Consider the following 24,767-nt stretch of genomic DNA (forward strand, 5'->3'; position numbering starts at 1 on the left):
GCCGCGGCGCGCGCGTCACGCGCTCCCAGCGTGCTCCCATGGCGACCGGCGGCGCGCCCCCGCCCCCGCCCCCGGCCCCGGCCCCGCGCCGCGCCCTGCCGCGGGTCTGACCCCGGGCTCAGCCCCGCCCCCCCCCCCCCCCCCCCAAATTTGCCGTAAGGCTACAGTATAATCATTAGTCACTGTGTTGCTGCAAATGTTTTATTTCTAGCTCCCAGTTTGTTTAACGTGATTCTTCGTTCTGTTTTGTGATGTTCTTTATTTTGTGACGTTAACGTTATTTCAGGGGAAAGTGGCTGTTTGGCTTTTGTTCTGTTGAACCAAAATGCTTTGTGGTCACGGCCACAGAGCACCTCTAGCTACCCGAGTGCTGCTGCGGCCAGAGCACCTTCCCGCCTGTCATAAGTTATTCTCTTGAAGGTTAATTCATACGGAGAGTTTGTTAAATCATGTGAACAATTTATTTAAGCAGCCACAAGCAAAACAGCGCTGGGCGGCCGGGGAGTCTCAGCTCCGCCAACGGCGCGCGCCTCCCTCACACACAGTCCCCCCCCTTATAGTCTGCGTTGTAATCTCCCGGTGCGTCCCGCGCATGTGTGAGTTGCTGGGGGGGTCGTCTGAAGCTCTCTGGTGGTCGTGGAGAGGAAGGCCGTGGTCTTCTTCTGTCTCTTTATTTTGGTTTGTCTCCTTGTGAGTGATCACAGGGGTTTGCTTATCTGTTGTGTTGACTCCCTTTTGGGATGCTGTTCTGTGAGAAAATTACAGGCGCCTGCTTATCTTTTCTTTATCCTTTTACCTTCAAAACCTCTGAGCAGCTTGTTGCTTACTTCAGCTCTTCATAGTCCTGCAAGATAGCTAGGGCCCCGACACTGGTTCCACAAGGGGTCATATAAGCTTTTGTGCTTACCATAATTTATTTGTCTGACACCCTGATTGTTGTAAAACCTCCTCCTCCTCCCCCTCCATCGGCTTATTCCTCCTTCTAAACAATGAACAAATAGTTATAATTTATTACACCGCCCCGCGCCCCTGCGCAGCGATCGTCCCTCCGACCGGTCCCGGCCCGGGCACCGCGGCGCCAGCAGCTCCACCCGCGCCGGCGCTCGGCTCCTACTTGGAGCCGCAGCTGCCGAAGAGCCGCGCGAGGTCACCGCCCCGCGGCATCACCCCGCGAGGAGGCGGCGGCGGCAGCCTCACCTCGTCCAGCGCCGCTGCGCCTCAAGACCACAGCGCCCGCCCTCCGCGCGAGCAGCGGCCCGCGCCACCCATCACAGTCCGCCAATGCCGCTCCGCCGGAAGTACGTCCCACGCCGCGCCGGAAGAGGTCGTGCGCGGGAAGCGCCAAGCAGCTGCGAGCGGAAGTAGGGCTGCGCTGAGGGCACTTCCGGTGTAGGCGGCTGTGTTCGCGAGGCGAGCGGTGGCGGGAAGGAGCAGGCACTGGGAGCCGCAGCCATGGTGAGCGCAGGCGGCCCCGGCCCCGGCCCCGGCCGCGCGGAGGACCCGCTCCGCGGTGTAACGGTGGTTCTCTTCCAGACGGTGGGAAAGAGCAGTAAGATGCTGCAGCACATCGACTACCGCATGCGGTGCATCCTGCAGGACGGGCGCGTCTTCATCGGCACCTTCAAGGCCTTCGACAAGCACATGAACCTCATCCTCTGTGACTGCGACGAGTTCCGCAAGATCAAGTGAGCGCGGGGGAGCGCGGTGCGCCGAGCGGGGGCGGGGGGCGACGAGCGCGACCAGCCCTTCCCGGCCACCCAGCCCCGGGAGGCTACTGGACCTCCCCGCACCCCCATGGTGAGGCGCTCGTGCCCGGACCCCTCGGGCCTTTCACCACCTGCTCTGATTCTGTGAGGCCCATCCTGGACCAGGGGCTAGCATGCAGTATCTGGGGTGGACATCTGTTATGAGTTTTTGCAGAGATGTAGAAAAGATTTTAGCCTTATGTTTCAAAAGTCAGTAAAGCTAATGGGGAACTGTTTTGTTCCTATTTCATCTTTCCAAAATACTGTTTCACTTTTGTTTCAATTGTTGCTTAATAGCCAAAATATACTTTTAAGTGATACCAAGTTAGTTGGTATAAAAGGTAAGCATTATGGAAGAAATTTCATGGAGACAGTAGACGTTTGCTTTTGAACTTCTTTTTTGTTCTTAGTTTGGGGCATAAAGAAGCGCGGTTCTTATGGCAGGTTCTGTAGTCTGGCCAAACATTTTATTACGGGTTTGAAGAGCAGCATGATACTTTTCCTTCTGTCTTGTAATATTTTTTTTTCTCCTATTAGACCTAAGAATTCAAAACAGCCAGAGCGGGAAGAAAAACGGGTCCTTGGCCTAGTGTTGCTACGAGGAGAAAACCTGGTGTCCATGACAGTTGAAGGGCCACCTCCTAAAGATGTAAGGAGAACGAGCACAGAATAAAAAGAAAGGGAAGGGATGCCTGATAAATTTGCTCCCTTACAGGAGACTGTTACTACAGCCTTCTTCTAGACTTTCAGATGCTGTTGTGAATCTGAATCCAATGAATTTCACTGCAGGAGGTTTCATTTTGTTTGCTGTCTTGGAATCACTGGACAAAGGAGGGCTGTGGGGACCCCTAGGACCAAGAGACTTTGCTAACCATTCTTGGGGGTGGGGGTGCTGTCATTTTCAGACTGGAATTGCCCGGGTACCTCTTGCTGGAGCTGCCGGAGGACCTGGAGTTGGGAGAGCAGCTGGGAGAGGAGTACCAGCTGGTGCACCCATGCCACAAGCTCCAGCAGGATTAGCTGGCCCTGTCAGAGGAGTAGGAGGACCATCCCAGCAGGTGAGGTGCTTCAGCCAATTAAAAAGGACTTAACTGATATATTCTGGGGTGGCTTTTTCGTCTTGGTGCCAATACGATGCTAGAAGTTGATGCAATGAAACAACTGCAATCTCAGATTCTGATTTCAGCGCATTTGAGACAAATGAATGAGTTTTTTTTTTTTTGGTTGTTTTTTTTTTTTTTTTTTTTTTTTTTTTTTTTTTTTTTTTTTTTTGGTACTAGCTCCCAGTAGGAAATAAATAGCTTACATGCTGAAAGAAAAGGCTTAAATAGGACAGAATTCAAGCGGTATTAAGGAAATTGTATTATAGGTTTGTAGCATTATCTAAACTATCCTGGCCCCTGCTTAACAGACTTCTGAAGAAGTAAATCTTGCTTATTTGTTTTGTTGATGACGTAAAGCAGAGGTAATATTTCTCTGTGAACTACTTAATGGATTTTTGTTGTTTTTTTTTGTTTTTTTTTTTTTTTTTTTTGGTTTTGTTCGTAGGTGATGACACCTCAGGGCCGTGGAACAGTTGCAGCTGCTGCTGCAGCAGCCACCGCTAGCATAGCGGGAGCCCCAACTCAGTACACACCAGGACGTGGGGGTCCACCCCCACCCATGAGTAGAGGAGCACCTCCTCCAGGTAGGAAGTGGTTTACATGACTGGGACAGCAAAGGGCCCATAATATTTGGCTGGATTGGCAGTGAAAACTGATTTGGTGATCTGAGTCTGATGAAGCGTTGGTGTTAAAGGAGGACTATTCTGAAATCTGGCTTATGCCTTTAATACGGAACTGGATTTATACACAAAATCCTAGGAAACAAAGAAACGTAAAGCAAGTACCATGGTGAAGGCTTTGTTTCTTAGCAAACACAGATGCCTTCCCTGTTAAGGCTGACCTGTCTGTTAGAGGCGCAGACCATGCTCTAGCAGTTTGATACTTGTCCTTTCTTTGTCTTAAGGAATGATGGGACCTCCTCCAGGCATGAGACCACCTATGGGCCCACCTATGGGAATGCCGCCTGGCCGTGGTGCTCCTATGGGAATGCCTCCACCAGGCATGAGACCACCACCCCCAGGAATGAGAGGTGAGCAGAAGTTACTCTAAATGCCTAGAAGCTATAAGAAGCCATAATACTAAGAAAGACATAGTTGAAGCATGGTATGCTTCAGTGGCACTCTACCTGCACTAGTTGCTCGTAGATGCCTCCATGCCCCAATGACATCTCTAGGCTGCTTTGAGCATAGGGAAAAAAGCTTCCTGGTTTAGCTTTGCTTCACCTTTGTCCTCTTTCTATTCAAGCTAAATATTCAATATTCAAAACTCATTTTCTTTACTCCTAGGACCCCCTCCACCTGGCATGCGCCCACCAAGGCCATAGAATATTCTATAATGTACTTATGAACTGTGAGAAGACTGGTTAAGGGAATATACTGAGCAGTACCACCTGTCTGAACTTTGTTATGTATATTTTCTATTTACTGCCTGCAAAACTTGCCCTTTTTAATAAAGTTGGAAAACTCTAAGTGAAGTCACTGTTGTGCTGCTGTGTTTTAGGGATGCAACTGTTCCTTTTCAGTACTGCAATTCTATCACATGAAAGGGCAGGTTTAAAGGGAAAGGCTCTATTTGTATAGGCAGCTCAGAAGTTAAAGAACTAGTTCTTATTGACCCATGCCCTTTTTAAGAACTAAGGTGTATCAATGAAATTTAGCCAGTGAGAAAGAATCTGTAAGGATATGAAGACTATATATATTTTTAACTTAACATGGTTATGAAATTAGAGGTTATGAATCAGACTACTTTCCCCTGCCTTACTCTGCTTTGCATAAGTACAGTACTATTTACATTAATAGTGATCATATTCAAGCCAGCCTGTTCTTGATAACTGGAATTGCACTGCTTTTGGTTCAAGAATATATATGCCAGAATAAACAAACCTGTCATTAATTGCACACAGTACTGTAAAGCAGCCTGTATTCTGGCTGCAGGCTTGGATTCTTGCTGCATCATCTATAGCTGCTTTCATTTCAGGCAGGAGGAAGCTGTCTGCCTCTCCCTCTTTGAGATCATCTTTTCTTCCAATAGCATGGTCCTGGAGGTACATCTAAACATTGCGATTGTTGCCTCAATTTTTTTTCTCCACTTCAAAACCATACAAATCCTTTCCAGCCATGTTAAGTAATATGGATCACAACAGTACAAAGGCAAAGCACTAAATATTATCCAATTTTTGCATCAAGACAGCAACTTGCTCTAGGAATCCTATAAGATACTGGGGTGTGGGGGGGGGGGAGGGGTAACAAACAACCCTACAGTCCTTTATTGCACAGGTTGGTAAAGATGTAATTTTTACATATGAGTCTTTGCCAGAAATTTATGAACATCTCTGAGCTATTCCAGAATAAATAAAAAAAAAAGTTCAATTTCACTGAAGTTGCTACACCTCACAGTAGAAAGAAATCCAGGCCGCTGTAGAGTGTGTCTGGAATACCTGCTTGTTCAAGTTATCTGCTTGGCAAAAACGTTCTTATTTTCTCTTGTACCTGAAAGAGAAAGTTCCTGAAATCATATTCCATCACAGCTGACAGATATGAAACAGCACTGAACAGACTTTCTAGAAAACACCTCCCAATTAGAAACCTAGGAACATAGTCTTAAAGGCAGTATCCTTGACTGCCCCAAGCATCAGACCTGTGGTAGTAGGGCAAGCTGCTGCAACACGAATCAATAGCTTTTGGCAACAGCTCTTTAAATAAGCAGGGTAAAAGGAAAGAGAAAGCAGGAATAATTTTTGAATAAAGTTGAGAGCTTTACCTGTATTTAGATTTGAAGTTTCCTCCTTTCCTGCGCTGTGCCAAACCCAAGCGCTTCCGATCTTCGAATGATGGACTTTGTAAGAGAGGGGAAAAAACCAAAACACAACAGTAGAAGTACATCACTGCTGATCTAGCTCTGAGGCTCCTACTATTCACAGGGACAAAGAGTAGTAGCAGGTAGTTTCTGTTCATACGTTAGGATTCAGTATTTGCCTGGTACCGATCTAACCTCGGTCAAAATGAGTGGCTTGCTATTCCAGACATGTTCTGACAGTAGAAAGGGTTAATGAAAGCTGTTTTACCATGCCACAGGTACTTGCAAGATATTCTGCCCATGAGAAAACCAGAGGGCATGATTCTCCCTTCTCCCCATGATCAGAGAAAGCATTCCCCAGAAAATCCATTGCTATTAAGATGTATTACCCTGCACGATACTGCTTCAGGGCCTTCCTGCTTGTGTTGGTAAGCTCTTCATCAAACACAGACAGCTTTTTCCTTTGCTTAGGGCCTAACACAAAACGGAGACAACAGTGAGAACTTTGGCTGTAAGGAGGAGACCAAAGGTTATCCTGTTTACTAGAACCTAGTAGCCTTGACCACTACAACCAGTGCAACCAGCAGAAAAAAAACAATGATGTTCTGCAACAGAAGCCTGACTGGTACCAGCATCCATTCTTTGAAAGCAAGTAGTGCCTACCACTACACAAATTAGCTTATCTCACCTATATGTAACAAAGTAACTGACCTACAGCTGACTGCCTTAACTCTTCCCCTACCTGCTGGAGCTGCTGCTGGTTCCTCTTCCGGCAAGGCTCGGGCTCGCTTTGCTCGGCGATTCCTTTTTGCCATCCGCTCAGCGTACATTTGAGATTTTAAGATTTCAAACTGTGACCGCTCCTCTGGCTGGCAAACGTTAAAATGCAAGTATAAAGTGATGTAAGCTTTTGCTGAGCAGAAACTAGGACAATCCACCCCAGCATCCCACTTGTCCACAGATCTACTCACTGTCATTTGGACTTTCTTCTGGGTATCCTGCATAAATTTTTTTCTTTTCTTTTTCCCTCGTAATGCTAGGTCAAATTCCTGCAGGGCTTTAGCCACTGGACAGAAACAGAGAAAAACATGGGATAAAGAAGAATATCTTAAAACACAACAGAATCCAGTTGCTATAGAATTTAAAATAGCTAGCAGCCTCACGACTTACATTTTTCTTTTTTTCTCTCCTCACGGGTCTGGAACCAGCTTCGTTCCAAACCCTTACTCACAGTCTCCTGCTTTCCCGTCTCCAGCTGCTTCTTTGCTCTATTGATCTGAGAGATTCAGGCAAACAGTAAGTTCATGGTTGCTAAAGAAAAATCTTTCTACAGTAATTAAGTACATTAGAGCAACCTTGTTAAGCGCTCCATCCACTCCAGATCAACATCTTAACAAACAGACAAAAACCCCACACCCACTGACACACACACACCACCAAACCCACAACTCACCTGGGCTTCTGACTGCTGCATCTCACGCTCCTCACGCTCCAAGCACAGAACTGCATAGACATCTTTCTCTAGATTCTCAATCTTCTCTCGGAATTTTAGTATGACATCTGAAAAAAATCCAGCACAAATAATGTGAGAAGCAGCCCACACAACGTCCATCCCGCAATTCAGCATCTCCTGGTTATTCCAAGATGTTAGTGTCCTTCCTCTGTATCATGACATTCCCTGCCTGCCTCCCTCCTCTTTTTTACCTCAGTGGAGTGTGTACCTTGTGGAAGAGTTCTGGCTTTCACTGGTGTTTTGGCAGTTTTCACAATATCCTTTAGCATCTTACGCTCTTCCTCACCCACAAGTGAAACTGATCGACCAGCCCTGCCAGCTCTTGCTGTCCGCCCCACCCGATGCACATAGTGTTTGGTGGTGTTGGGCATGGTAAAATTGATTACCTATGAAAGAAGCAGTGTTAGCAACAAAACATTAAAGGTTCCAAAGCTCGTAACTGCAAATACTCACCGTTTTGACACCTTCAATGTCAAGTCCTCGTGCAGCCACATCTGTAGCTACCAGAATATCAATTTGCTCATCCTTAAAGCGCCTGAACAGAGATAGCAAATACGTTGGCAATTAATGCAGCAATTCGCTTCTACCCAGAAGCTGCCACCTTTGAAATTCTTTTTTTCCTATGAGTATTTGCTAAGTCTGGTAATACCTGAGAGCCTCCAGCCGCTGTGCCTGAGAGAGGTTCCCATGGAGCTCCCCAACCCGTAGACCCATCAGCCCAAGTAAGATGTGCATACGGTGAGCTTGCTTCTTGGTCTGGGTGAAAAGCATCACGTGATCAGGGAAGGTTCGTGTCAGCAGAGCTGAAAGAAAGTCTTATCAGCAGCCTGCTTCATAGTAATCTACGAGGTCCAACTTTTCCTTGCTCATCACTAACCTGATACAATGGCCTCACGGTCCCCCTCTCGGTTGGGTCGGATCCGAATAAATTCCTGCCTCAGGAAAGGGGCAACATCTGTGTTGCTGTTCACAAAAATTCGGATGGGATTTTTTAGAGAAACAGAAGCCAAATCTTTCACCTGTCAAAACAGGTAAGGAAAAATATGTACTCTCAGGTAAGAGATTTACTAGACAATTGTCTATTCCGCTTTCTGCCTGAATATGTTTCCCAGCAGCATGCCTTACCTCCTCTGTCATTGTGGCAGAGAAGAGCATTGTCTGACGGTGTTTGGAGCATAACCTGATTACTTCCTTCATCTGCTCCTCAAAGTATTCATCCAGCATCCTACACAAGCGAAATACAGCAAGGCAGCTTGAACTATTTCTAGCTAAGACTTATTACTTACGGCAATAAACATTACCCTATTCCCTGGGGAAAGGGAAGCAGAAGCTAGCACTTCATTTTTCATTACTGTTCTGCCCAACCCACCTATCTGCCTCATCCAAAATCAGCACTTCAACACTGCTGAGGTGGAAAGAGGGGCAGTTATGGAGATGATCAATCAGCCGCCCAGGAGTGGCGATAAGAATGTCTGGCCCAGAACGTAGAGCTGCTTCCTGAGTCTTCACATCAAGGCCACCTGAAAGAGCGAACACGGACCACTGACTCCCTGAGCAGGATATAATAGAATATTACATAAATACATAAACCCCAATACTCTGAGAATTGGAAAACAATTCCAAACACCACATTCACAATTAGAAATGACCAGCTTTTCTTTATCATAAGAAAAGACAGAATTGCATAATATTAAAAAATGAGAATTGAAACTATAGCACACCTACTAAAAACATGCCTGCAATAACTGTACAGCCTCCAGCTTTAAAGCACAGGATTCCAAGTGCTCTACAGCAATCTGCAGTGAGATGTATGGTTCATGTAAGCAACTTAATACTGACCTACAGCAAGGCAAGTTGTGATGTTGCTGAACTGTGCCAGCTGTTTTGTAACAGAGTGCACCTGAATACCCAGTTCTCGAGTTGGCACTAGAACCAATACTCGTGTTATTGGAGCCTGACGAGGTTTATAAATCAAGCGCTCAAGAACAGGCAGGATGAAGGCAGCTGTTTTACCTACAGAAGAAAAAGAAGAATTACCAAGCTATTGTGAACAGTTAATTCTCCATCTTTCCTACCTCCTGCTCAACTCCTACCTGTCCCAGTAGCAGCACAGGCACAAATATCCTTCCCCAGAAGGCCCACTGGGATACAAGCCTTCTGAATTGGGGTTGGTTGCTTGAAGCCAAGAGCTGTGATTGCCTACACAGGAGATAAAGCAGTTAACCTCCTTATATAAAAAAGACAAGTTTCACTCAAGATAGCATTGACATATATTGCAGATCAAAGAACAGTTTCTATAATTTTGAAATAAGAGCTCCTAGAAGGCTAACTATCATACCATCCCTATCTCACATTTCCGGTTCAGAGAGGCTGCAGAGAGAGGAATAATTTGACAGTTCTGACTGGTGGAGGAAAAGCAGTATATTATCTACAGTAACTTATGTAATAAGTAAAACGGCTAAATACCTTTAACAAAGGTCGTGAAAGATTCATGTCCTGGAATGACAAGTTATCATCATATTGAGAGGCATCTTCAAAAAAACTCTCTGCTTCCTAGAAACAGCAACAACAAAACTGGAACAACATAGGCAACAACGCAACACTTAAACAAAACCTTCGGGGCTGCTCTGTGACCCGCAGTTTGTTAACCCAAATCAAATTACTTTAGATGAAATGCTGGAGAATGATCTAGTGTCATTCTGTCCAACACTTACTACTTCTGCATTTTTCCATCTCTTCCTTTCCTTCACTTTGAGAGTATCTGCAGAAAAAGAGAAAAGCAATGGGAATTTAATAAGCACAGCTAAACACTTTACAAGATATGGTGCCTGCTCTCTTCTTCTACTTTTTGCTCTTAATGAGTCATTGATAGAGAGGTCTCAGAAAATAATATCAGACATAAAATAGAGTAAAACGTCAAGCAAATTATTTTCTCAGGGACAACTCTGAATAAAGTACTACAGCTACAATTCAGAATAAGCTTGATCAAGATCAGAAGTAGCATCACAGAGGCCTGTGAACAAGGCAACACAAATTAAGAGATTATTACTCGTTCCCACCAAGGTCTCACTGGAGACTTCTCTCCACTGAGCCAATAGTCTGTCAGATCTTTGCTTTTGTCTACCTCTCTGTGTACTGCTAATACCTGCTTTAGTGAAGATACTTTCATCATCTAATGAGTTCTGGGATTCCACATCCTCTTCTTCCTCCCCATTAAAATCTTCACTGTCTCTCACTTTGGTTTGATTATCATCAGTCTGTGCATCTTTTTCTTTCACTTTTGCATGTTTAGCTTCTTTCTCCTAGGAAGAGATATGAAATGAACAGTTTAAAAAGAATAAAAAAGAAACTTCAATCTTTTCTGAGCTTTTTTTTTTAATTATGAGCCCATTCACAAGTGCATGGGTTTATAAAAAATTAAGCATAAACAATTCTTCATTTTTCAGCAGCTCAGCAACCCATCAAGTGTGTCTGCAAACCCAATCAAGGTGATGAGCTGCAGCTTGGGCACAGGCACTCAGGATGCTTTCAGAGCCTGTACCTCTGAAAGGGGAAGCTAAGGCAAGCCAGACCCATACCAATCTTTCAGTAAGAGGAAGCACTAGGGGAATGTCCCTGACCTGGATCTTCCTTTTCTGTCTCACTTTCTCAATCTTCTCGTCCAGCGTTGTAGCTGCTCTCTAAGCAGGAAACCAGAAGAAAGGAACCATAAGAAAAGCCTGGAAGAGTGTGGGGCACAGTGGTCTGGCTCCCGGCCTCCACTCCCTGCCCCTGGTCCTCACCTTGCCACGGAGCTGGCGCAGTGCTGCTGCCCAGGTGCCCTCTCCGCCTGCCTCCACCTCACCGAAGACGAACGCGCTGCAGAAGTCCCCGCAGGGGAGGCCCCGCAGCCCAACGCGGCTCGGCCCCTACAGTGACACCCAGTGAGCAGCGGTCACGGGCCAGGCAGGCCACACTGAATCGAACAGGCCAGCCCAGCCCAGCCCCTGCAACCCAACCCGGCCTAGCCTCATGCAATGCAACCCGGGCGCGGACCCTTGCTCCCAGGACCAGGCAACCTGACTCCGCTCCTGGGTCGGCCGCACCTGCTCATCCTCAGAGTCCTCAGACTCAGGGTCCTCGGGCGCCGCATCCCCCTCCACAATAGTCCCCACGAGGCCCAGACTCTGCAGCATGACCGCCGCCAGGCGCCGGAAGTTACACCCCGGAAGTCGCGTGCCAACACGTGGTCGGAGGCATCGGCGCGTGCGCGAAGCCGCCCGGGCCAGAGGCTGGTGGGCGGGGCGATGGCGGCCCGCGAGCAGCCCCGCCCCGCCGCCCTCCCCGGGGGGGAAAGGAAACCGAAAGCAGCGGGCGCGCTCGGCTCGCGGGGCGGCGGCCGCAGGTGGGGTGCGGGCACCGCCGGAGCGCGGGAGGGGCGCGCAAGAGGCCGTATGGGGGTGTCGTCTGCGCTGGGCGCCGGCGGTCCCGGGGACGCCGGGGATCCCGCGGGTCCCGGGGCGGGGGGCGCCAGGAGTCCCAGGGCCGGGGCGGGGGGCGCTGGGGCCGGGGGTCCTGCGGGCGGGGACGCCGGGAGTCCTGCGGGGGCGCCGGGGCTCCCGGGGGTCCTGGGCCGGGGGCGCCGGGGCTGGGGTCCAGAGGGCCGGGGGTCCAGAGGGCCGCCGGTGGGGCTGTCAACCGCGGGCGCCGTGCCCTGTTCCTGAAGCGCGCCCTGGGGAGCGCGGGGCGCCGCTCGCCCGCCTCGTTCCGGGCCGAGGTCCCGGCGCCGCCCCGGCGGCCGGGGGCGGCGCGGCTGGGCGCGGCCGCGCCGGGAACTGGAAAGTGAAACTTAGGGCAGCGGTAGCTCTGGGTCGTGCCGGAGCTGTCGGAGCCGGCGGCGGAGCAGGCCCGGCCGGCGTGGAGCGGAGCCGGCGCGGGGCTTTGCCGGCGGTCGCCGCACAGAGGAGAGGGTGAGCTCCGAGCACGACGGCGCCGCTTTTCTCCTCGCCGTGCAGGTGCGGTTCGGGCCCGGAGCACAGAGCGGCGCCCTTACCCTGGGCAGCCGCGGGAGCCTGGTGGAGGCAGCACCGGGGCCCCAGCGATGGACAGCGCCGGGCAGGAGCCTCGTTCTTGGCAGCCCCGAACTGGTGAAAGAGGTGAGAGCTGCGTGGTTAATACAGGGCAGTGGGTCACAGAAGAGCTGGGGAATGATGTGCTACAGTGTGACTCATTCTTTCCTCACTTGGGTACATGCAGTAATAATTACCTCTGAAGTATAAATTCTTGCATTTCCTTATTTGCCCCCTCCAGGTTCTGGTTGGGGCCTTTAGAGTGATGATGCATTGCAACAATCTCTTTGCTAATTTATTCTGCTAGTGTCCAATGCTGCTCTGAGTATCCAGTTGAGGGCTTGATAAAGACTATATAGTGTATGCCTTCTGATACTGTAAGGGGTCTGGCATTGTCCAGAAGGTCTGTGTTTTACCTGTGCTACTTGAAGAAAGTCTGAGCCAGCAGCTGCTACTTTTTGATTACTTGAAGGATAGCTAATTCTGGAGGAAATCTTGCCCAGTGTAGGAAAATTCTCTGGTCTTCTTTAATTCTGCTTTCTGGCCTGTGAAAAAGGTGTTATTTTCTTAGTGTCATCAAGACTTAACAGCATAAGGGAACTCTAGACATGGCCTCCCCTCCTTGGTCAGAAAGAGTACCAAGGAAACACCAATATAAAGGCCTGGGGAAATAATATTTATTTTTTTCCTCCTCCTCTTTTTGGTTTTCTTTTTGGTTTTCTATGATGCAAGATGTCAAAAATATGCTGACTGCTAGGCCAAAACACTTAGCTCTTATATTGAGAGGTAAGTTAATATTGTTCACTGTAATTAAGTAGTATCTCCATATCTTTTCTTTGTAGGGCGTGCTGATCATCGCTTTACGCAAACTGGCAGGAATCAAGTAAATAATGGGTCAGGCCATGCTCACAGGAGAATAGCTCAGGCTGGGGAAAACCCCCATGCAGATAACTACCCTTTTCTACCTGGGCAAGGAGAGGAGAGCTTTGGTGGTACAGGACGGTTCTTCAGTCACGGAAGAAGAAACCAAGGTGGACAGGCCAACAGTGGATCCACAGGACATTGGAATGAACAGGAGAATGAGGGAAGGGGAAGGAAGCATCAAGGTGGACAAGCACATGAGAGAGCCAGAGGGCCCTGGAATGAGCAAGTAAATGAAGGTAGAGTGAAGAGGTATCTGGCCGGACAAGCATTTGAGAGAGCCAGAGGATCCTGGAACGAGCAAGTAAATGAAGGTAGAGTGAAGAGGTATCTGGCTGGACAAGCACATGAGAGACCCAGAGGGCCCTGGAACAAGCAAGAAAATGAGGATAGGCAAAGGAAGCATCAGAGTGGACAAGCCCGTGATGGAGCTAGAGGGCTGAGGAATGGGCAGGAAAACGAAGGTAGAGGAAGGAGGATGCAACCTGGAGAGAATCCTCATTTCTACCAGAACCCTACCCCAGGTGGTGCCCAGCTTGGTGAGCAGCCTCAGCAAACCAAAAGGATTGGCTACAAATTTCTAGAAAGTCTCCTCCAGAAAGACCCTTCTGAAGTTGTCATCACACTTGCTTCCAGTCTGGGTCTGAAGGAACTTCTTTCCCAAACATCTATGAAACCTACTTTTCTTCAGCTCATCTGTCAGGTACTTCGAAAAGCATGCAGTTCCCGAATGGATCGTCAAAGTGTCCAGCAGCTTCTTGGAGTGGTGAAAGAGTCCAACTTTCTCAAGGTCTGTTTGCCACAGTATGTGTCTGACATGACAACTGAGGCAGTCCCTGCTGTACGACATCAATACCCTGAGCATATTGGTAACATCATCTCACTTCTTCAGGACTTGATCAGCATTTTCCCAGCCAGCTCTGTACAGAAAATCTCTGTTCTCTTGACAGTCTTGCCAGCATCCATAAATGCCCTGCGAGCTTCTGGTGTGGACATCACAGAAGAAATGGAGAAGAATCTAAACAAAGTCCAGATGCTTGTGCAGTACCTGCAGGAGAAGAGACGTGAAGGCACATTGAGGGCAGACAACTATACCCTTATGCAGCCTCAGGCTGATGGTCAGGAAGAAACCTATCGTACAATGACCATTTATCCAACATATAATGAGCTGCATCATGATGAGAAACCCTTTTTACGCCCCAATATTGTTTCTGGAAGATATGAGAGCACCAGCATTTATCTTGATACTCATTTCCGGCTTCTGAGAGAAGACTTTGTAAGGCCTTTAAGGGAAGGTATCCTGGAGCTTTTGCAGAGCTTTGAGGACAAGGGTTTGAGGAAGAAAAAATTTGATGACATCAGGATCTACTTTGACACACGTATTATTACCCCCCTCTGCTCCTCATCTGGTATTGTTTACAAGGTCCAGTTTGACATAAAGCCATTGAAGTTTGTACGATGGCAGAATTCCAAACGGTTGCTGTATGGATCCCTGGTCTGCATGTCCAAAGATCACTTTGAAACATGTCTGTTTGCTACTGTCTCAAATCGTGATAGTGCAGATTTGGCCCAGGGGATTGTGCAGCTATGTTTTAATGCACAAAGCCAGGCACTGTTGGCAGAGGTTCAGCCCTCAGACTCCTTCCTTATGGTAGAGACAACTGCCTACTTTGAAGCCTATCGGCATGTATTGGAAGGGTTACAGGAAATCCGTGAAGAAGATATTCCATTCCAGAAGTACATTGTGGAATGCGATGCATGTGTGAAGGAGCCAACATACCTGACGGTGAGCACTACCTACAACTTTGCACCTTTGATGGAAGACCCTCCAACAGATGAAGAGATGCACCCTGATGGCTTGAGAAGGCAGAATATCAACGTTCTAGATTCCAACCACTGGCCTTCCATGGAAACTTTGAGGTTAGATGAATCTCAGATGCAGGCACTGAGTCTTGCACTCACAAAGGAGCTGGCAATTATCCAAGGACCTCCTGGGACTGGTGAGAAACATTTGTTTTAGATCTCTTATCATTTAAGAAATTCTACTTGACTCCCCCAGTTATGAAGACTAACTCTGAGAAAGTCAGCTGTAGTGTCTCCAGACTTGTGCCTAGTGGATGCCTGAGCAGTCCAAATAGAGAGAGCTGTGGGAAAGAAGGTTAAAATATGTTCAAATACCCAAATATACCTCTAAGTCAGATATCACCAACCTAGTTGCTTGTAGACCCTGGGCCAGGTTTTGGGGTGAAAAAGTTTTCAACTGCCTTAGATACCATGGTATCTCCAGCTGAGCAACTGCTCTGTTAGTCTTTGTAGCATGTTAGAACATTGGGAGTGTTCAGCTCTGGTCTTCTAAGTCTGCAAAGCATTGCAATGGTGATTGCAGGCATGTGTAAATCCTCTCACAGTTGTGGGGAAGGTGGATGAATTTTAACTATTCTAAGTGGTACTTGAACTCAGCAAGTATTCACTGCTTTTACTCTTCTAGTATCTGAATGTTTTATGTACAGCTGACTCTCAAACAGGGAGCCAGCATCTAACCCTAGTTTATTAACCAAAAGGCAGCATTTTTACTGAACACAACTTGCTCAGTTACAGCCCAGAAAGGATAGCAGCAGTTACATGCTACTTTGTTTACGTATTGTAACCTAGCTACCTCCGGGATAAGATCTTGGCACAGGTGAGATTTGCAAGGAAGCTTTGTATCTTGTTTTGATTCCTATGTTTCAAGGCACCCTGTAGAGGGTGGATTATCCTTTTCTGATTCTGAGCTTGTTTCGCAGGGAAGACCTATGTGGGTTTGAAGATTGTTCAGGCTCTCTTGACTAATGAGCATGTGTGGCAAAGCACTGTCCAGAAATCTCCCATCCTTGTAGTATGTTACACTAACCATGCACTGGATCAGTTCTTAGAAGGTAAGAGTGTCTGATGGGGGGGGGGGGGAGACACAGAAATTATTGTATTTGCTCTTTGTTCTAACTGTCCCACTTCTGAGCATGACAGTTTGCCCTTATGGCTTTTACTACTGACTCCATCCTCACTGTCGCACAATAAGAAAGCTTCTGTCAGATCAATCCTGTTTAGAGTTTGTAGTCAAATGCTATTCTCCCTACCCCTTGACCCACTCTAGAAAACAGAGTTTGGTTCTTCAGCACTAATATTTCTGTTTGATTCCAGGAATATACACATTCCAAAAAAATGGGATGGTGCGTGTTGGGGGAAGAAGCAGCAGCGAGGTCCTGAAACAATTCACCTTGAGGGAGCTGAGGAAGAAGTGTGAATTCCGACGCAACTTGCCACTGCATCTTCGCAGGGCCTATGTGAATGTACGTGCAGTTTGCCAGAGACCACAGGGAACTGGGTTGCCTGTGCATTGGAGTGGCTGATTAAACTTCCTCCTCCAGACATGCTCTTTCACCTTGTCTTACACTGAAATCAACCTCTTAACCCTTCTGTCCTTGTTTCTTGTCCTGCTGTTTCTGAACTTTGTTCATCTGAGTGTGATGATGCCTGTCTTCTCTTTGTTACGAGTAGATATCCAGTCAGATGAAACTGGCTGAGCAGAAGCTCCACGAAGGAGCAAAGCACTTAGAGTGCACTACATATGGAGTGCTGCATGAGCGCCACTTGGAAGCATGCATTGCCCCCCAGCACTGGGACAGTCTGATGAACAGTCTGGTAAGAAAGGTCTCCTCCTTCTGAGTCAAGTAGTCCCAGTGTCTGTTTGCTGTAATCCTATGCCATTCTTGCAGATCAGACTGAGGTTCCCAAGTACACTTTCTTCAGCTTTGCTCAGCTACTAGGAAAGAGAGGGAGTGAATGGCAAGCCATGCCAATTAATTATAGTCTCTAAAAGGATTTTTTTTTTTTTGCAGGGCAGATGGAGGAGGGAGCATTGTTTCTTTTGGTTTTTGGTCAGAGCTTTAAATTTTGCTTCTTTACACTGATAAAGATAATTTCAAATTAGTGCAGTTTAAAAATACAAGAGACTAAAAGAAAGCCCCTTAAATTGAAGGGAAAGGGGGATGCTGTTCCTGAAGATCTAAGCCTGCCCAGGCTTTCTAGCTCTGGATGTCATGCAGGGCACTTGTCCTAATTGTATGCTGCTGCAGATTGTTGCTTTGACATTATTCTAAGACTATGAACTGCAATAGGTCTGGCTGATTTATCTTCCTTTATGCTAGGATGAGGAAGAGTTTTACTGCAGTGGTTCACAACACTCAATGATTCTGGAGTGGCTGGGCCTTGGTGTAACTGTCTTCACCCAGAGTGCTGCAGAGAATGTAGGGGCTGAGAATCCAGGTAAGAAACTCATCCTCTATCTGCCCAAGCAATGCATGCATGCTAAAGAAAAGACACTGCTACTTAACAAATGCTGAAAGCTGCACGATACTGTAAGGTAGTGGAAAGAAGATTAACCTTAATTTCCACGTGGTGATCTGACTGCTGCATTGTGATTCTGCCAGACTTGGCTGCAGCTGCCTGCATGTAACTAGTGACTTTCACAGGTGGTCAGCAGGAAAGAGAAGAGGAGCACGAAGCTGAAGCAGAAGAGGAGCTGCTGGAAATCTCAGAGGAGGCTGACCTGATTCAAGCTGACAGAGTGATTGAGGATGAGGAGGCAGCAAAGCCTCGAAGAAGGAAGGAAGAAGAGCATAGGGCTGTTCATGAACTGGCCAGTGTGCTGCTGGCTATGAAACTGGAGAACCAGGAAGAAGGAACAGCTCAACCACAGCAGAAGGCTATGCAGTGGGAGGTAACAGTATGCAGTAGCATACCCTGGCTCTGCTTGAGTTTGGAAGGAATAACACGAGGATGCCAATATAGAAGGAACTTGGTGCTATAACTTGTTTGGGGCTTGGTTCTGTAGGTAACTGCTGCTCAGAAGAAGAAAATGAAACAGAAGATGAAGGTTGAGCTTCGTAAACTGAGTGCAATGACAGTGTTGGAGGCCAAGACTATTCAGGATGTGTGGCAACTTGACCTGAGCTCCCGCTGGAGGCTTTACAGGTAACAAAACAGTTTTACAGAGTCTGTAAGGCAAATGTGTCCTAGGACTGTTTCAGTTTGCAATTTCCTGTCAATTTGAGGTGTTTCTACCCATATCTGCACGGTTCATTATTTGAACATGGTTCTCTCTGCAAGATATCTCACTTGTCCTATATTGGCAGGATAGTGCTGTCATCTCTGCTGTGTGGGTTGGGGATGGAGTATAGGTGGTCTTCCTGCCTTGCTTAGAAGGCGCACAGGAAGTTTTGAACTGACTCTGCTCAAAACTTGCAGATCAGTGCCCTGCTCCCCTTGTGTGTGTTAATGGTGCTTCCTTCTCAGGCACTGGCTGCAGATGTATCAGGGCTTTATTCGACGGAGGATTCTGCAGTATGAACAGCAGTACCAGGCAGCAGCAGAGAGGCTGGCAGAACTGAGGCTGCAGGAAGATCTCTGCATTCTCAAAGAGGCTCAAGTTGTGGGGATGACAACTACAGGTACATGGCAGTTGGGGAACAAACCAGTATCCTACTGTATCCAGCGATGGTAAAAAGGACCTTGTTGCCAAAGGATTAGTATCCAGCGCTGCTTAACAGCCTGGGCCAGACTCCACATTAATCTGTGCACCTAACGTTTCACTCCATTTGCAAGTGTGGCTATCGCAGACAAGCTGTCAGTGAGCTGCGTAAGCAGTTTCTGTTCTTGATTCACTGCTCGTGTCTAAGTTAAACACAGTTGATACCTGCACTGCTATCTCCACATCACCTTTTGGTGAATGCGGGTTGCATAAGTCTTGTAATCTGAAACCCAAAATTGTGTCTCCAAAGATTATTTGTTTTTTGATCAGTGTGTTGAACAGGTGTCCTCTGTTTGAAGAGAAGGTTAGGAAAAGGACAAGGCATAGGACTCCAGTCCCACATGCCTTCCTCAATACCTCTCCATATAGAAGCTGTTCTTGCTATTGCTCTGCTTCAAAGCCCAAAAGGATGAGACTTTGATTGTGGAATCTTGGGAAGACCCTTAGTCACTTTCAGGACATAATGTTGTGGAACTCCCCATCCTGAAAACTCTTACTAAGTCATTATGTTCTGCTAAAGCTTATCTTTTCTTCTTGCTCAGGTGCTGCCAAATACCGTCAGATCTTGCAAAAAGTGGCACCACGAATTGTAATTGTAGAAGAAGCAGCAGAAGTGCTGGAGGCTCACACCATTACTACTCTGAGTAAAGCTTGCCAGCATCTCATCCTCATTGGTGATCACCAGCAGGTAATGCCTGTGCCTTTTCACCAAACACCAAATGTGAAAGGTTGCCAAGCCTTAAAGCTTCCCAGTTTCCACAGATGTTGTTGGCCCTGTTTCCTATGGTTCTGAAGTAAAGCTCCTAATGAAAATTGTCTTGTAGTTTAACTATCACAAATGACATGTACTTGAATCCAGTTTAGCTGTGACTGTACCTAACCTTGACACTTAGCACTTCTCCAAAAAATCCAGTCTCTGCCTTTCAGCTGGGGACCAGGGTTGCAGGAAAAGGTGATGAGTGAAAGATCTTACTACTGCCTAGGAGAAGTGCTAAAAAGTGGGCTCCTATCTCTTCTCTTTCAGCTGCAGCCTAGTGCCAATGTGTACGACCTGGCCAAGAACTTCAATCTGGAAGTTTCTCTCTTTGAACGGCTGGTGAAAGTCAATTTTCCCTTTGTCCGCCTGAAATACCAGGTGAGGAGCAGCTCTTGAACATTCTTATTGCATTTACCATTTTACTTGCTTTAAATTTATAATATGTCTAAATTCATATTTCTGCTCACAGAGCAGCCTAAAAGAAAAGGATGTGCTATTCAATCCTGAGAAGAGTGGTAGGAGCTTTCAGACTGCCATAAATGATATAGTGGTCTTTGAGGCATTTTATCCTAGCAGTTTTCTATTTAAAATTCTCTAGAAGAGATCATGTAGTGGTTAGAGTAAGGTGCAGGTTTTTGTTATCTAGAACCCTGTTCTCCTTAGATTTGTGCTGAGAGCACCATGCTTACAGCAACAGCCTTGCCAAATGATTTTCATGAAGGTACTTTTGTAAAAACTCACCTAGTTGGTGGGTGGGTTGCCATCTTCATTCTTACTGCAGTCACCCTTGTCTTGTATTTGGCCAGTGTATTTACAGTGAAACAACAGATTCTTGGCAGGGAAATATGGTGCTTCTTCCTCAAGACTGTTACAGAGCTGCTTTGTGTTTCAGCACCGCATGCGTCCTGAAATTGCCCAGCTTCTCAGTCCCCATATATACCAGGAACTGGAAAACCATCCATCTGTCCTGAAATATGAAAACGTAAAAGTGAGTTTTCATCAGTCTAAGCACTTCCTCTTGTCCTCTGTTACTGGCTAAAACAAGTTTCTGTAGAATAATATTTAAGGATTTTAACTTAGATCAAGTTCAGCTAATGAAACTGCTACTTAAATCAAGGAAACAAGGCATACAGAATTAGGCAAATAACTTGTAACTTTGTCCGTTATTAATGATTGTGAGCATTGTAAATGGATCCAGTATTGATGACTTCAAAAGAACAGTCAAAAAAGGAAGAGGGGCTAACATAATTGTGTGTGATTGAAAAGTAGGAAGAAATCTTAAATGAGACTTAAAGTATAATTTGTGAAACTCCCTCATAAGATAAGTAACTTCTTATTTGGGTTCTTTGTTTTGGCACCTTTACCTGTACACACAATCTGTAAACAGGATCTAGGCATCTTAAAAGTATAAATCAATCATCGTTGGCTAGTGTGTACAGCCAACAGCTAGGATTTAATGATTTATTAAGCAGGACATTGGTACGCTTGCCTCACCATAAGATACCTGAAGTGTCTTTGTAAGTCAGCCAGGCCTCATTCAGAATAAGAACGGTCAGCCTCTGCTGCTTCTTTAATATTGCTGAGTTTCCATCTTTCACTAAGTCCCTGTTTTCTGATACTTATTTCTCTGCCTCACCCCAGTTATGATTTTATACCTTTCCATGTTGGTTCTTATTTTATCTTTGAACTAGTAACAATTGTATCTCTGTAATTTTACCTATCCTGTCTTGCATAGCCTTGTTCTGCAGGCTTTTACACAGCTCTCTGTCACAACTTAACAATTTCCTCAGAATTCTGAGCCAAGGTTACACAGCAATGCTGTGTCTGAGCTAGGTCTTGAATCTTTGGAACCCAAACAACTGGACACACTGTGACAAAGAATTAGAGGTGGTTACAGAGAGAGGATTATAGTAGCTTAGTCTACTTAGCTCTGTCCATCAGAAGACAGCACTCATTAGTTGAAAGCTCTTTAACTGGATGAGAAAGGTATACCAAAAACCACAGTAGAATGCTTAAGCCAGGCAGGAGAAAATTAATAGCGAGGATGATTATTTACTAGAATAACCTATTTGGGAAAGTTGCAGGTGTCCTCTTTGTATCTTCAAATACAGATGAAGTCTATGTAGAAGATGCCGTAGTTAAAAATAGTTATTTAGTCAGGAAAAAAAGGTACAACTTTGGTCTCCTATGAGATAAGCTATTCTAGAGGATGTTATGGTCCTATCGGGCCTTAAAACAAACTTGAGATATCAAAAACCATGAAAATTTCATCATCTCATCTAGTTCAGCAACCAACAGAAGTGACCACAGAATTAAATTACACAGCAGTTATTGCAACTATGGACATGTTGGAAAACCAGAGATCTCCATGTGATCCATGGAAAGTGTTCTTTCTGAAAAAAAAAAGCAGTCTCTGCAATTTTGGTGTAACAGCCCAAGAATTTCCCATGGGTAGAATTCCAGCTAATAGGCAAAAAAATGAAGGCCCCCGTTAACCCAAGGCAAATGAAAGCTTTGAACAAGTGAGCAGACAACTCACTAAAATCCTGGAGTTGATGACTACTGAGTAACTGCTGGAAATGTCACTAATCAGCTCAAAGTCTCCTCTGATGAGAGGCATCTAGATGTCTAAGAGGCAATTACTCTAAGTATGCAGTAACCACATTGCAGTCCTCTCCTAAAGAATCTTCTTGGTAGGGGATAATCAGGGACATGGGAAGAGGTTGTAGGGAGAGAAGATACAATTCTACTTCTGATATTTTTTCCTTTTGTTGCAGGGGGTCTTATCTAACCTCTTCTTTGTGGAGCATGACTTTCCTGAGCAAGAGATCCAGGAAGGGAAAAGCCACCAGAATCCACATGAGGCCCAGTTTGTAGTGGAATTGTGCAAGTATTTCTTGTGTCAGGATTATCTACCTTCTCAGATCACCATTCTCACTACCTATACTGGGCAGCTTTTCTGTCTGCGCAAGCTCATGCCAGCCAAGTCCTTTGCTGGTGTGAAAGTTCATGTTGTGGATAAATACCAGGGTGAAGAGAATGATATTATCCTCCTGTCGCTTGTGCGGAGCAACAAAGAGGAGAGATCAGGGTTCTTGCAGATCTCTAATCGGATATGTGTAGCATTGTCTAGAGCTAAGAAAGGGTTGTATTGTATTGGAAATATGAGAATGCTTGGCAAGGTTCCTCTCTGGAGCAAGATCATTCACACCCTCTGGGAGAAAGGCCACATTGGCCGCTCATTGATGCTTTGCTGCCAAAACCATCCTGAAACCAAGACGCTGGTATCTACTGCAGCAGACTTCAGCAAAGTCCCAGAAGGAGGCTGTAGTCGTCCCTGTGAATTTAGGTTGAGTTGTGGACATGTTTGCACAAGGGCATGCCACCCATATGACACTCAACACAAAGAGTATCAGTGCCTGAAGCCTTGTCAAAAGGTGCTTTGTACAGATGGGCATCGCTGTCCACAATTGTGTTATGAGCCCTGTGGACACTGCATGGTTAAAGTAGAGAAAACTATTTCTAAGTGTGGCCACCGACAGATGGTGCCATGCTCTATTCCAGAGACTGAGTTTTCTTGCCAAGAACCTTGTCAGAAAAAGTTGAACTGTGGGCACATGTGCAACAAATTCTGTGGGCAGGAATGCACTACAAGGTGTCCTGAGCTGGTTACAGTTGCACTGAAATGTGGTCACATCCAGAAAGTAAAGTGCTGGATCACTGAGGAGATGAAACATGGGATGTCTGTGGAATGTAAAACCAAGTGTTCTGCCACACTGCAGTGTGGGCATGTATGCCCAGGTTCCTGTCATACCTGCTTTGAAGGAAGATTTCATAAGCCATGTAACAGCCCATGCAAGCGCTTCTTAGTTTGTTCCCATAAGTGTCAGCAGCCTTGTACTACTGAATGCCCTCCATGTCAGCTGGACTGTCAGAACCACTGCATTCACAGCAGATGTAAAAAGAAATGCGGAGAGCGCTGTTTTCCATGTGCAGAGCCATGTGAGTGGCGATGTCAGCACTACCAGTGTACCAATCTTTGCTCTGAACCATGCAATAGGCCTCGTTGCAATGTACCATGTACTAAACTACTGCACTGTGGACACCCTTGTATTGGATTGTGTGGAGAGCCCTGCCCACAGAAGTGCCTTGTCTGCGATCGTGAAGAAGTCACCCAGATCTTTTTTGGCTTTGAGGAAGATCCAGATGCTCGATTTGTACAGCTTGAAGACTGTGGCCATGTCTTTGAGTCCCAAGGCCTTGATCATTATATGGATGAAGATGATGATGTCATCAAGCTGAAAGTGTGCCCAGTCTGTCAGACACCTGTTAGAAAGAATTTGAGATATGGCACCATTGTGCAAAGGCGGCTGGATGAGATAGAGAGAGTGAAAGAGAAAATCCAAGGCCCAATACAGGAAATTGAATCTAGCAGACAAAGACTACAGGCTGCACTAGCAGAGAATGCTGTTCTGCAGAGGAATCTACCTCTTAAGTACCTTATGCTGGAAGATAAACTAAGAGCCTCTGCTCTGTCCACAAAGAGTATTGGACTAATTGAGAACCAGCTTAACTTTTATGAACGTCTAGCTGATCTGACCAATTCTATAAGCAAAACTGATGCGAGTGAGAGGAAAGGGCTGAGGAAGCGGCTGGATGAAGTCCAGGAGTGGCTGGATAAGCCACGCCTCAGTTTTACAGGGCAGGAGCTCTCTGATCTGCAGGCTGAGATCCAGAGACTGACCTACTTGTTGAGCCTCTTGACAAGGTGCAAAGGTGCAAGTGGGAGGATAACCCCAGCCCTTGCAGAAGAGATTGCCGGTGTACGTGAGATTCTGGAAGGGACAAAGAAATTCACAGATGAGGATGAGGCTGTAGTGAAGACTAAACTAGAGAGGCTCTGCAGGGCCCTGCCTGTGTCAGGGCTGGGGATTTCTGAAGCAGAGCGGGTGCAGATTGTCAGTGCTATTGGCTACCCACGGGGTCACTGGTTCAAGTGCAAAAATGGGCATATCTATGTGATTGGGGACTGTGGGGGTGCGATGGAGAGGAGCAAGTGCCCTGAATGCCATGCAGATATCGGGGGTACGAACCACGCTCTGGACAGCACCAACAGCCTGGCTCCCGAGATGGATGGGGCGACGCACCCGGCCTGGTCAGAGACAGCCAACAACCTGCTCAACTTCGAGGAGCTCCGCAGGCTGCTGTAGCGCTTCCCCGCCCCCGGGGCCGCTGCCCTGCCCCTCGGGCGCCCCTGTAGCTAATAAAGTGTGTCCCTGCTCTCTGCGCGTCTCGTCTGTGGCGGCCGGGCCGCGCCC

General features: G+C 46.8%; 3 protein-coding genes and 2 long non-coding RNA genes across 6 annotated transcripts; 2 read left to right on the forward strand and 3 right to left on the reverse strand.

The window, feature by feature from the left end:
- Nucleotides 1-438: 438 nt before the first annotated feature.
- LOC134147662 (uncharacterized) lies at nucleotides 439-1,375 on the reverse strand. Its single transcript, XR_009960043.1, has 2 exons — nucleotides 1,198-1,375; nucleotides 439-748 (listed from the first exon to the last, which is right to left on the reverse strand). It is a non-coding gene; the product is annotated as an uncharacterized LOC134147662 (long non-coding RNA).
- On the forward strand, nucleotides 1,352-4,322 carry SNRPB (small nuclear ribonucleoprotein polypeptides B and B1). The gene is made up of 7 exons (XM_062589043.1): nucleotides 1,352-1,455; nucleotides 1,534-1,685; nucleotides 2,283-2,394; nucleotides 2,651-2,803; nucleotides 3,294-3,432; nucleotides 3,753-3,878; nucleotides 4,135-4,322. The coding sequence occupies exons 1-7, from the start codon at nucleotides 1,453-1,455 to the stop codon at nucleotides 4,170-4,172; spliced, it is 723 nt and encodes a 240-aa protein (XP_062445027.1). The 5' UTR covers nucleotides 1,352-1,452; the 3' UTR covers nucleotides 4,173-4,322.
- DDX27 (DEAD-box helicase 27) lies at nucleotides 3,559-11,345 on the reverse strand. 2 transcript variants are annotated; one of them, XM_062589041.1, is made up of 21 exons: nucleotides 11,243-11,345; nucleotides 10,940-11,065; nucleotides 10,778-10,837; nucleotides 10,303-10,459; nucleotides 9,872-9,918; nucleotides 9,624-9,710; nucleotides 9,251-9,356; nucleotides 8,997-9,170; nucleotides 8,527-8,677; nucleotides 8,283-8,382; nucleotides 8,035-8,176; nucleotides 7,807-7,960; nucleotides 7,611-7,692; nucleotides 7,366-7,543; nucleotides 7,098-7,204; nucleotides 6,815-6,920; nucleotides 6,616-6,710; nucleotides 6,387-6,513; nucleotides 6,034-6,118; nucleotides 5,609-5,683; nucleotides 3,559-5,337 (listed from the first exon to the last, which is right to left on the reverse strand). In XM_062589041.1, exons 1-21 carry the CDS (start codon nucleotides 11,330-11,332, stop codon nucleotides 5,322-5,324), a joined length of 2,265 nt encoding a protein of 754 aa, XP_062445025.1. In that variant the 5' UTR covers nucleotides 11,333-11,345; the 3' UTR covers nucleotides 3,559-5,321. The 2 variants fall into 2 exon arrangements, with proteins under 2 accessions (XP_062445025.1, XP_062445026.1); XM_062589042.1 differs by lacking the exons at nucleotides 10,778-10,837; nucleotides 10,940-11,065.
- A 106-nt stretch (nucleotides 11,346-11,451) lies between these two features.
- ZNFX1 (zinc finger NFX1-type containing 1) lies at nucleotides 11,452-24,733 on the forward strand. The gene is made up of 14 exons (XM_062589203.1): nucleotides 11,452-11,541; nucleotides 12,152-12,292; nucleotides 13,048-15,126; nucleotides 15,910-16,041; nucleotides 16,304-16,452; nucleotides 16,661-16,804; nucleotides 17,311-17,428; nucleotides 17,635-17,882; nucleotides 17,997-18,136; nucleotides 18,458-18,612; nucleotides 19,235-19,380; nucleotides 19,717-19,827; nucleotides 20,342-20,437; nucleotides 22,227-24,733. The coding sequence occupies exons 2-14, from the start codon at nucleotides 12,238-12,240 to the stop codon at nucleotides 24,657-24,659; spliced, it is 6,006 nt and encodes a 2,001-aa protein (XP_062445187.1). The 5' UTR covers nucleotides 11,452-11,541; nucleotides 12,152-12,237; the 3' UTR covers nucleotides 24,660-24,733.
- LOC134147737 (uncharacterized) lies at nucleotides 12,492-24,766 on the reverse strand. The gene is made up of 3 exons (XR_009960055.1): nucleotides 24,543-24,766; nucleotides 20,191-20,416; nucleotides 12,492-12,750 (listed from the first exon to the last, which is right to left on the reverse strand). It is a non-coding gene; the product is annotated as an uncharacterized LOC134147737 (long non-coding RNA).
- Between the last annotated feature and the right edge of the window lies 1 nt (nucleotide 24,767).

Source organism: Rhea pennata, chromosome 16 (assembly GCF_028389875.1).
Source record: "Rhea pennata isolate bPtePen1 chromosome 16, bPtePen1.pri, whole genome shotgun sequence".
NCBI classification, from domain to species: domain Eukaryota; kingdom Metazoa; phylum Chordata; class Aves; order Rheiformes; family Rheidae; genus Rhea; species Rhea pennata.